The 10,765-nt window shown below is 43.2% G+C and overlaps 1 protein-coding gene across 1 annotated transcript; it reads left to right on the top strand.

Annotated features, from left to right (window-relative positions):
- The first annotated feature begins 294 nt into the window (after positions 1-294).
- Positions 295-10,584, top strand: ATMIN (ATM interactor). The gene is made up of 4 exons (XM_032230877.1): positions 295-590; positions 2,853-2,978; positions 3,656-3,855; positions 6,234-10,584. Exons 1-4 carry the CDS (start codon positions 312-314, stop codon positions 8,068-8,070), a joined length of 2,442 nt encoding a protein of 813 aa, XP_032086768.1. The 5' UTR covers positions 295-311; the 3' UTR covers positions 8,071-10,584.
- Positions 10,585-10,765: the final 181 nt, after the last annotated feature.

Here is a 10,765-nt window from a genome sequence, read left to right as displayed (position 1 = left end):
ATCAAAGCCCCCCCCCCCCCCAAAACAAGAACCAGAAAAGCCGGCCAAAGACGCGCTACGCACACCGGCGGCCGCATTAAACCTGCGGTTCATTCATTGCATGAGAAATTGAGGAATTGCAGCCTGAGAGCCAATATGTCCCACGTGACCTCAAGCCAGGGGCGGGGCGGGATGGAAGGACGGGCGGGATCTCCGTCGCCACGGCTCTTTTTCCCACGCGTCCCTCATGAATATGTAAAATTGGCGTCTCTCAATATTCATGAGTCTCCCTCCCTCCACCGGAAGTGGGCGGCCGGTCGGTCGCGAGGAAGATGGCGGCGGCCGCTCCTCCTCAGCCGCAGCGCCCGCCTCAGCGCGGCGGGGAACCCGGCTTGGGCCCGGGCCTGGGACTCGGCCGTCCCCGCCGCCCGGCCACCCGCGACGTCGTCCAAAGGCCGTCCAGCCCTCGGGAGCTGGTGACACCCTCGGTGACGGAGCTGTCACGGGCCGTCCGCAGCAACATCTTGTGCACGGTGGCCGGCTGCGGCAAGGTGCTGCCCAACCCGCCGGCGCTGAGTATGCACCTCAGCAAGGCCCACCGCCTGCAGCAGGTAAGCCCCACCCCCGCCAGGCACCTCTCTTCCCCCCTAACGCACACACCCCAGCCGTGGTCCGTCTCCTCCTCTCCCCTTCCAATGGCAGGAGCCCCAAATCCCCCCCGCGCCAGGTCTCTCTCTCCCCCCCCCTTTCCCAGCTTCTGGTCAGTCTCCTTTGGGAGGGTCTTTCCAGGCTTCCCCTCCCCCCTCCGCACCCACCACCCATCCCCTTCGCAGCTTCTGGTCAGACTCTTTTGGGAGGATCTTTGCCAGGTTCCCCTGCCCTCACATCCACCACCCATTCCCTTTCCAGCTTCTAGTCATTCCCTTTTGGGAGTGCCAGGTTCCCTTCCCCTCCCCCTTTTCCAGCTTCTGGTCAGTCTTTTGGGAGGGTCTTTGCCAGGCTTCCCTCCCACCACCATCTCCCTCCCTTCGGAGTGAAAGTGTCTTAAAACTTTTTTTCCCCTTCCCACCTTTAACAATGAGGGAGGACCCCCCCCCCCCGACTCTTTGTTTCTTATGGATTTGTTTATTTGGGCTGGTTTATCTGTTTAGCATATGGCCTTTTATGTATGGGTTCTTATGTGTTAGTGTTCCTTGTATTTAAGGACGAAAATGGATGTACCCTCTTGCCACCTCTTAGGATGATGGTGGTGGTTTGAGGGGATTTTAAATGCTGGTAGTCCTTGGCTTACGATCCGTGTTTGAGTTCCAAACCTGTTGCTAAGCGATGCAGTTGTCCAACTGAGCTTTGCCCCATCTTACAGCCACGGTTGTTAAGTGAATCACTGCAGTTGTTTGTTAACAGGGTGGTTAAGTGAATCTGGCTTCCACTGTCCGAACCTGCTGCCAGTTCTGCTGACCGCAGCAGGCCACAACACTGTCATCCTCCAGTGGCCTCTTAGAGAGCACCTTGACACCTGCGGTCGATCACTATCAAATCTCTCTCAATCAGCTAAAGAATGCCACTGGGACAATAATTGATTGTAACATCAGACATGTTGGGTTTTTTTTTCTTGGTTTGTAATGACTTCATCCTGCTTCAGAGTATTAATAGAATCAAAAATGTGCAACAGTTGAAAAAATATTAAAGCCTTTGTTGACTTGGGAATTATGCTTCTGACACTGCCTCCAGGGCTTTTTCTCGCTAAGGTATTTATTTTGGACCATCCCATTAATTCTTCTTACGGTTGGCTTTTTGATTTTGTTTGAAACATTTTAGGCTTCCCTTAACAAAACTACTGTGTTGGGCATAGATCAAAAGGACAATGTGCTGTCTTGAATGTTCATAGCATTCGCAGTAATGTGATGTGTTTCCAAACAGCAGCATAAGAATTAAATTTGTTAAGGCATCCTCAGAAGATTTGGCAGATAGGATTTTTTTTTATTTAGACCACAAGCCCCTCCTCTGCAGAGATTTGTCTTTCTCAAAATTTGGATTTTAGCATGCTCTTCTGATCTAGGCTTCCCCAAACAGCACAAAGCAGATTCCTGGTCCAGACAAAACCCATTTTATTAAACGAATATGAATTGCTCTCATTCACATTCAGCAAAGGCCTGGTAAATAGTCTTTCAAAGGTGGATTTATGACCACAGATCTTTTCAAGCTTGGAAAGCTGCCATGTAAATATTGTCCAAATGAGGTGTTGTGCAAGGAAAGACTTGGCACAGAGTCTCTGAGATTCGTGGACAGATCTTCACACTCCTGAAATGAACAAACAAATTGTTTCCTGCAAAAGCCCACTCCCCTTTCACTCCTTTTTTATTTCCTATGGGAGGGGCCATTCACCGTTCACCTGTGGCTTTATTCCCAAGCTGACCCTGATTTCTTAGCTGTTCTTTTTATCTGGCACCTCTGTGTATGTGCGCACTGGGAACAGGCTCCAGCTGTTCCTCTGCCTCATTGCTGCCTAGCTCCGAAAGCAGCTGAGAACTGCCAGACAGCCTTGGTTCCCTCTCTGCCTCCAACGCAGAGCCCTTGTCCGAGCCTTCCCAGCCTTCAGGACTGGCCCATGTTCCTCCCCAACCTCCTCACTGTCCGAATCAGCTGCTACTCCACTGGCCGCTGGCGGGCCACAGCACATGCTGTCAATAATTCCTCTTTCATAAGTATGAAAAACAGTCATAAGTGATTTTTTTCAGTGCCAACGTAACTGAAGGGTCAGTAAATAAGATGTTGTAATTCGAGGATTACATGTAACCCAAAAATCTAACTTACTTTCCAGCTGTTTCTTAATTTTAATACGTGTTTCTTTTTAATAATGCGTGCCACTTCAGGATGGAAAAATATATCCTGCAATGAGGAAAGATTTGAAAATGCCACAGAAATACTACTGCTGTCCTATTGAAGGTTGTCCCAGGGGACCTGAAAGGCCATTTTCACAGTTTTCTCTTGTAAGGCAGGTATGGAACATAACTACATTATTAATGGCAATTACAGTGGGTGGAATGTCATCTCAAAGAGTTATGCATTTTTTTCTCAATTACAGTTTTATGTGAAAACATTCATATGTATAACAAATCTGCATGCCAATGTAAATTAAGTCCCTACTGTGGGAGTAACATGTGAAATAAGAGAGAATTTGATTCAAGTAAATGAACAAGCAGCAGAGGCATGAATAATCCAAAAAGTTAATTTTCTCACCTCTTTCGAAATCTAAACTTGAAAGGTGGCAGTGAGGGAACTTTGTGTTAAGTAAATTACATTTTTTTTCTTTGGTTATCTTGATTCTAAATGCAAGTAGAGTTTAGTTCTTCTATTCTACTAATTTTGTGGCATTTAAGTAAAACTGTGCTGCATCATTCAAAATGAACAGTGAATTACAATTAATTATCTATAGTAAACAAGTATGCCTGCTAGGAAATAGGCCTAATCAAAGTTGCAGGATTGGTTAGATCTACTTTTAATCCCCAAAATCTCCATTTAATCCCCAAAATCTTAGACTCTAGAAAGATTTCAGTCTAAAATGGGAATCTAATAGTACTTTGGGAATGCTAAAAGATGGTGTAACTGATAATCTCATTGATTCTAAGTTGCTTCTCCGCATCCCTACAATTTCCCTAACATTTGATTGTTTCAGCACTTCATGAAAATGCATGCTGAAAAGAAGCATAAATGCGATAAATGCACCAATTCATATGGCACTATATGGGATTTGAAGCGCCATATTGTGGACTGTGGCAAGACTTTCCAGTGTACCTGTGGGTGTCCCTATGCCAGCAGGACGGCATTGTTATCTCATATTTATCGGACACAACATGAGATCCCGGTTGAACACAGGTATGGCAGCATTTTCCAAATATATCTTGCACATGCACAGATTAATTTGGAGGGGTTTAGAAGTTGGGGGAGAGTTTTGGTGTTGGTAACTGCCAGCGATGGCTCCACTTCTCTGCTCTTGGTTTCATTATGCTCATAACTCTGTATTTTTCTTGGTTTTTCATCCATGCATCCTTTATCAGATAGGCTGCCACTAACAAAATCTTTACATTCTCTAATGCTGCACAATGCTGTGTGTTGCTCTCCTGTTTCCTAGGAGTGCAAATGCGACCAGCGCTTATTTCACCCAAATAGTTAGCACCGTGGGCTTTTGAATATTGCATGAATTAGAGCTTGGGGTTGAAGAGCACAGCACCAACATTGTATTGCATTAATGTTATTGCAGTTCATTTCATAAATGATGAGTACGTAATGTGGTAAGCCGCCCAGAGTCGTCGGATATGAGATGGGTGGTAAAAAACATCATAATAAAATGACAAAAGAGAGAAATAAAATTGAATGGATAAAATGTCATCAGTCAGGTCAGCTTCAGTGTTGACAGTTGTGCTTATTCATTCAATTATCTAGTCACATTTTTGAGTAGGAGGGAATGTATTCTTTCTGTTTAATCTCAACTCCTTACCATTTCATTTTAGGGATAATAAGAGTCATGGGATGGGAATGATTTTTATAATGGAAATCATCTCCTGCTTCTGTTCTTTGTCAGTGGGCCTCTAACCTCTGGCAGTGATTGTAATGATATGTGGAAAAGACTTCAGGAGGCAGTTGGGAAGACAGATAAAATGAAGTTTAGCTATAAAAGGAATGTGGCTGTGGCAAATGTCTCAGAAATGGCTCCTCCCAGTTTCTTGAACTGTGAAAGTGATGGGGGAGAAATGCACACGCAGTTCTCAACTCACAACCATTCATTTAGTGACTGAAGTGACAGAAGCACTGAAAAATGTGATTGATGACTGTTTTTCATATTTATGCCTGTTGTAACATCCCCGTGGTCAGATGATCAAAATTCGGCCGCTTGGCAACTGACTCATATTTTATAATGGTTGCAGTGTCCTGGCAACATGATCCCCTTCTGCCATCCTCTGACAAGCAAAGTCAGTGAGATTCACTTAACAACCATGTTACTAACTTAAGAACTACAAGCATAACTGCTGTGACAAGAAAGTTCATAAAATGCGGCAAAACTCACTTAACAACTATCTCACTTCACAAGGGAGATTTTTGTTCAATTGAGGTCATCAGTCAAGAACTACCGGTACTTTCAGACTTGATGTCAACCTTGTGGGGTAATCTAGGCAGGGAACATGCCCAGATGAGTCTCTTACACTTCATTGTAAGGTTACTTTAACAGAACTTTGCCTGTCTGAAAGTTCATTTCTCTCCTGTCATCAACCAAGAAACTAAGGAGGAGCCTTTCTAAGATGTGTACCACACCCACATTTCTGCTGAGGGCTAAGATGCCTTTGACCTGACTATTCCCCTGACTTCTTTTTTAATATAATTTTTTTTCAAAAAAATTAACTCAAGCATCATCTTCCATTAAACAGTGTGTTGCATATTTTGTGCAAATATTTTATACAATAGCAATTACAAATTACAGCCATATTTATTATTTTATCTATTCTTAACTTAATACTAATATATACCATACCTAATACTATAACGATCCCCTTCTTAACTTATTTAACTTTGTTAAAATATTTTCTCTAATTTACTCTTCTGCTTTTTTCCACTTTTCATATTTCTCTAACCATTGATAAAATAATTCCCATATATTGTAATAATTAGATTGTTCTGTCTCTTTAATTTCAAATGTTAACCTATTCATATTCTGAGATATATACCGTGTTTCTCTGAAAATAAGACAGGGTCTTATTTTATTTTGACACTCCCCACACAAATAATCACTTGGCCTTATTTTTGGGGAGGGCTCATTATTTTTGAGGTGCAGGAGGTGGCGAGCGTGATCACCTCATGGCTGCTGCTGTGTTGCAATATTTTCAGGGAGGGCGTATTTTAGTACATGTGCTCAAAAGCCCGATTGGGCTTATTATCTGGGACGGTCTTGTTTTCAGGGAAACAGGGTATATATATATTTGATAATTCATGTAATAACTGCAGCTAGGATTGTATTTGCACAAAATTGGAAGAATGAAGGTATCCCTGTGGATGAGAATGTGATTAGGAAAATATTAGAATGTGCAGACTATTCCCCTGATTGTGGCTCTTCTCCCTGTGTCCAAAGGTCATTCTCGCATACTATTAAAATGATGGGTTACGTGCTTCCATTTTCCTGAAGTCCTTTTCTCGAATTGGGAGCAGTGGGGAGACTGTGCTGCAGTACAACCACATTTCTAACGATTTATTAATGTTTACAGGGATCCGCCTAGCAAGAAAAGGAAAAGTGAAATTTCACTGTCTAACTGCACACTGGAAGAAAAAAGAACACACAGAAGGACGCCCACCAACATCCACAGCAGATGTGCCAGCACTGAGGATTTGGAGACCCCTGAGATCAAGTTGGTAGCCTCCTTGGATGATTCCAGCCAACCTTATTTTATTCAGCAAACTCAAGCACAGCCCAAAAACGCACCAAAGTTTCTCTTGCCTAAGCCGAAAGTGGGTTTAGTTAAGCTCCCTGTAATGCAGCTGACTCAATTGCCTATCTTGGTGCCAGCACAAAACTCCTCTATGAAGCCCGTTGTGGTGACTGTGGACGAGAAAGGTTCTGTCATGAGTACTGTTCACTTAATGCCTATGCCGGTCGGAATTATGATACCCGCAATGGAGACTGAAGCCCTTGCATTGAAAAACCTCTCAGCCCTTTCCAGAACCAAAGTTGCTGATGGTACTAAGCCGGTTAGTACAGGCATCCAGGTGAATTTAGGCAAAGCATCCCCCCATAATCCTGTCCAGGATCTTGAAGCTCTGTGCTATAAAAACGGGATCTGTTCCACAAATGTTCAAACTGACCTCTCTTACTTTTCCCAGAATTTTGTGCCTTCCGCAGCTTGGCCTCCCGATTCCTCGGTGTCCTCTTGTTCTCAGACAGACCTGACTTTCAGCTCCCAGGCGTTGCTTCCGGTGAGCGTAGAGACGCAAACCCTGTTACCCAGCTCAAAGCTGACTTCCTCCATAGCTGCTCAGACAGATGTGCTCGCTCAAGCTTGCTTTCAACCCTGCGGAATTTCTCGGGAGACTCAGACCGGCAAATCCCCAAAAGGTGTCGATGGGAACGTACACATGGACCAGACTGTCACCTGCGGCGGTCTTTTCAACGGCGTTAATTCCTCATTTCCTGATTCAAACCCCATGACTCCTCCTGGTGTCCCCTTGATGGCAACCAATCTGGATCAGAATATGCTACCGCAAGGAAACTGCAAAACTTTGAGCCCAGACACCAAGTGTGAGCCAATGATGAGCTTTAACTCGTCCACCAACGGTATTCTTCCCCAGCAAATTATGACAGACAATCAGACGCAAACCATGGAGCTACTGAATGACCTGGAAACCATTTTTTCAAATAACTCCACAGCCCATTCGTTGGATAACCGCAGTCTTTTAACGGATACTCACCCCAACCCTGGCCTTCCCTTAAGCTCCGTCTCTACCCAGAACCCAGGAATAGATTTTGACATTGAGGAATTCTTTACGGCTTCCAATATCCAAACTCAAACCGAAGAGGCTGAATTGGGCAACTTGAACTCGGTGCCGACCTTGGAGTTCCTAGACATTGAAACCCAAACAGATTTATTTTCAGACCACACTACCCCATCCTATGCCTCTCGAGGCAGTTCTAATTTCTTAGGCTTAGAAATGTTTGATACGCAGACCCAGACAGACTTAAATTTCTTCCTGGACACTCCCTACCTGCCTCTGGGGAACATCTTGAAGCCTTCTGCTTTTCTGATGAGTGCGGACTCTTCCAATACAGAAACCCAAACGGAAATGAGATGTCCAGACAGCGAGATCTCCGATCACATGTCAGACGGAAAGGTCCAGCTGAGCAGTGCCGAAACGCAAACCATAGACAGCTGCCTTGATACCCTAGGCAACTTATTTCTCACCAGCAACGAGACTCAGACCGTGATGGATGATTTCCTTTTAGCTGACTTGGCCTGGAATACCATGGACTCCCAGTTCAGTTCCGTAGAGACACAAACCTGTGCAGAATTGTGCTCTTTGCTTCAGGGCTCCGACAAAGCAAGCTGTTGAGTGTGCCATTCCCACACTGCAGCATTTTGAGGGTTAAGTTATAGGGGGAAAAGAAAATGGGGCTGAGGTTAGTTCTAACTGACTATATAAAGCCTTGGTTTACAGACCTTGTCAGATTGCAAAGTATCTTCACCGTTGTGTATTGTGACTAATTTAAACCCTGTTACATATGGTTACAGTTGTACGTTATATTTGGACACTTTATAAGGCATCTGCTGCTTACCTCTGCTATCCTGAATGTCCTATGTTCACAAACCCACAGTTCTCCTCCGCACATCGTTTTTAATCATGTCTGCCATCTGACCTTCATACTTCTGCTAAAGCTGCATTCTTTGAAAATTAACAATAGGAGTTTCGAGTAAATATAATGCCCCAAGGTTTAACGCTGTAACTTTTCCTTTTTCTTGTTTTTCTGCTTAAACCGGTGTTGGTTGCCCCTGTTTATAAGAAGTTTATCTTTTAAGAAGTCTCCAGCCTGTGAATTCAGTCTTCAGCATATTGATCTGTTATCGTTGACCAGTTCTGCCACTGTGTTAGTTCCAATATTATTAAATGTAATTTTCTAAGAAAAGAAGCCACAAAGTCTATGAACCAGATTTTCTTTAACTTTTGCCTGGGTATTTTCCACTGTCAGGAAGTGAATAACATTGTCTTACAGGCCCAGCAAGATGTCACACCATTAATGTTTGGAGTAGGTGCAGTTTGCTAGTAAGAAAACAATGAGTATCTTATAGCCAGATTTAAAAAAAAAAAAACACTCCTGTGTAATCTCAATTGATATTACAGTTTTGGAGCTGAACTCAATAGTTCCAAAACTTCTACCAAGTACAGAAAATAAAGAGAGGAACACATGCAGAAATGGAAAAGGAATCATCTAAAGAGACACCACAAAATTCCTTTTCAAAACGCATTTTGAATTTAACGAGTCTTCAAAGTTTCTGGTCTAAACATAATCTTACTGGGTTGTTCAAGATTGTTTCTTGCTTGCCCTTATTTCTGCTGGACTCAATTATTTCCACTGTTTAGAAAACTGCACCCTATTTCTAGAGACAGATATGTCAGCTAATATTAAAATAGCTGCTTCCAGAACACTGATTTAAGACCATGGTTTAAAAAGCCAAGAACAGGTTTACAGTTCAACCAAGTCATTTGGTACATCTACAGATACTGCAGGAGGACAGTCTTTATCAAAGGCCAGGTGACTTACAGTCATATTTACCAAAGATCTCAACATATTGCTGGAGTGCATTGGTGAGGGTGAGTACATTCTTTGATTTTTTTTGTGGAGCACTGGATTTTCTGAGCACCATTGTAGTTTTCCAGCAGCCGAAAGGGTGTGGTTTTATTGATTCTTGCTCTTCCAATAATTAGGGGAAATGAAAAGAACCCCTTAGTGTGTTTCCGTTGCGAGTCTGCGTAGAGTTTTGTTTAGGATCATGATTTTATTAAAGAAAAATATTTCATTTAAATTTCTTAAGGCCTTATTCTCTCTAAAGTTTCCGTAATTAGTAAGGTTGCTTATTCTCTTTGATAGTCCGCCTTGGAAGAGGGTTCTGGGCTCTTGAACTGCTTATCTAATTATTTAAGATAAAGAATAGCAGATTGGTAAAAAGCCCATGTTCTGTAATTTAGAACTCTGTGGCTCCAAAGGACATTTTTGGGAAATGAAGGATTCAAATGAGGCATAGATTCTGTTAAAATGCATCAGTGACCGCGTCAGTCCGTAAACACACTACATTTGGGTGTATACACATGTATGCCATACAAGTTGCTTTTATCAAGGAGTAATTGCCGATACAAGGAAGTATCAGTACAGTTTTTTTATTTCACAAGGAAGAAGCATCTATGTTTTTACTGTAGATTTGGGAGAACATTCAAGATGTACAAGAACATTTCTAATCCTGCTAAAGCATCAAGCCGATACTTGTGTCTACAAGCTAGTGGAGTCCGTTTATAGAAGCATGTAGCTAGAAATCAGAATGCAGCGCCCATGCTGCACATTTGATAGAAGTCCTCACAGCCTCCCTTGGATCTGCCTAATGTGTCTGTGTTTCAATATAGCCAAACATTTGTGCATTAATCTTAAGTGCATTAACAAAGGTTTTCCTCACCTAACTATCCTGTTATTTAAAAGTAGCAGCACCAATTCAGTGGAAGTCAAGTTGTTGTATAAGCTCTTCCTTGATGGTGGATTTAAGGAACTATTTATAGAAATAAACTTTTTTTTTCTGATAGTGACCAAGTTATTGCTTTCTGTGCCGATGCGGATCTTTTCAAACTGCTGTGTCAATCAACCCATGTGTTTATCCTTAAAGTTGGGGGAAAGGGAAAGTTTCGTTCTTCTGTGTTCATTGAGCTAGACTTGAAATCTATGTCTATATAGCCTACAGCGGATGTTGACAACCCATGGTTCTGGAACCACACGTGGCTCTTTCAGCCCTCTGCAGCGGCTCCTGACACTCTTGCTGCCTCCATGGCCTTGCCTGCTGGTCTTGCAAAAGGAGAAGGGGGGGGGGGGAGAAAAAGAGGAGAAAGAAGGGAAAAAAGAATGAAGGAGAGAGGAGAGAGAAGGGAAAAAGGAGGGGGGGAGAGAGACAGAGAAGGAGAAAGATAGGGTGTGTGAACAACATACCTGAGGCCAGGTATGGCAAGAGGTGGCTGGGAGGAGAGGGATGAGGCAGGGAGGTAGAGAAAA

This window comes from Thamnophis elegans, chromosome 14 (assembly GCF_009769535.1).
Source record: "Thamnophis elegans isolate rThaEle1 chromosome 14, rThaEle1.pri, whole genome shotgun sequence".
NCBI classification, from domain to species: Eukaryota; Metazoa; Chordata; class Lepidosauria; order Squamata; family Colubridae; genus Thamnophis; species Thamnophis elegans.
The sequence above is the reverse complement of the archived record's forward strand: the minus strand, read 5'-3'. Positions and strand labels throughout refer to the sequence as shown.

Coding starts and splice junctions, on each gene's coding strand:
- ATMIN (XM_032230877.1), top strand. CDS start 312: ATGGCGGCGGCCGCTCCTCCTCAGCCGCAGCGCCCGCCTCAGCGCGGC. Junction 2,979..3,655: donor AGTTTTCTCTTGTAAGGCAG/GTATGGAACATA, acceptor TGATTGTTTCAG/CACTTCATGAAAATGCATGC. Junction 3,856..6,233: donor GAGATCCCGGTTGAACACAG/GTATGGCAGCAT, acceptor TAATGTTTACAG/GGATCCGCCTAGCAAGAAAA.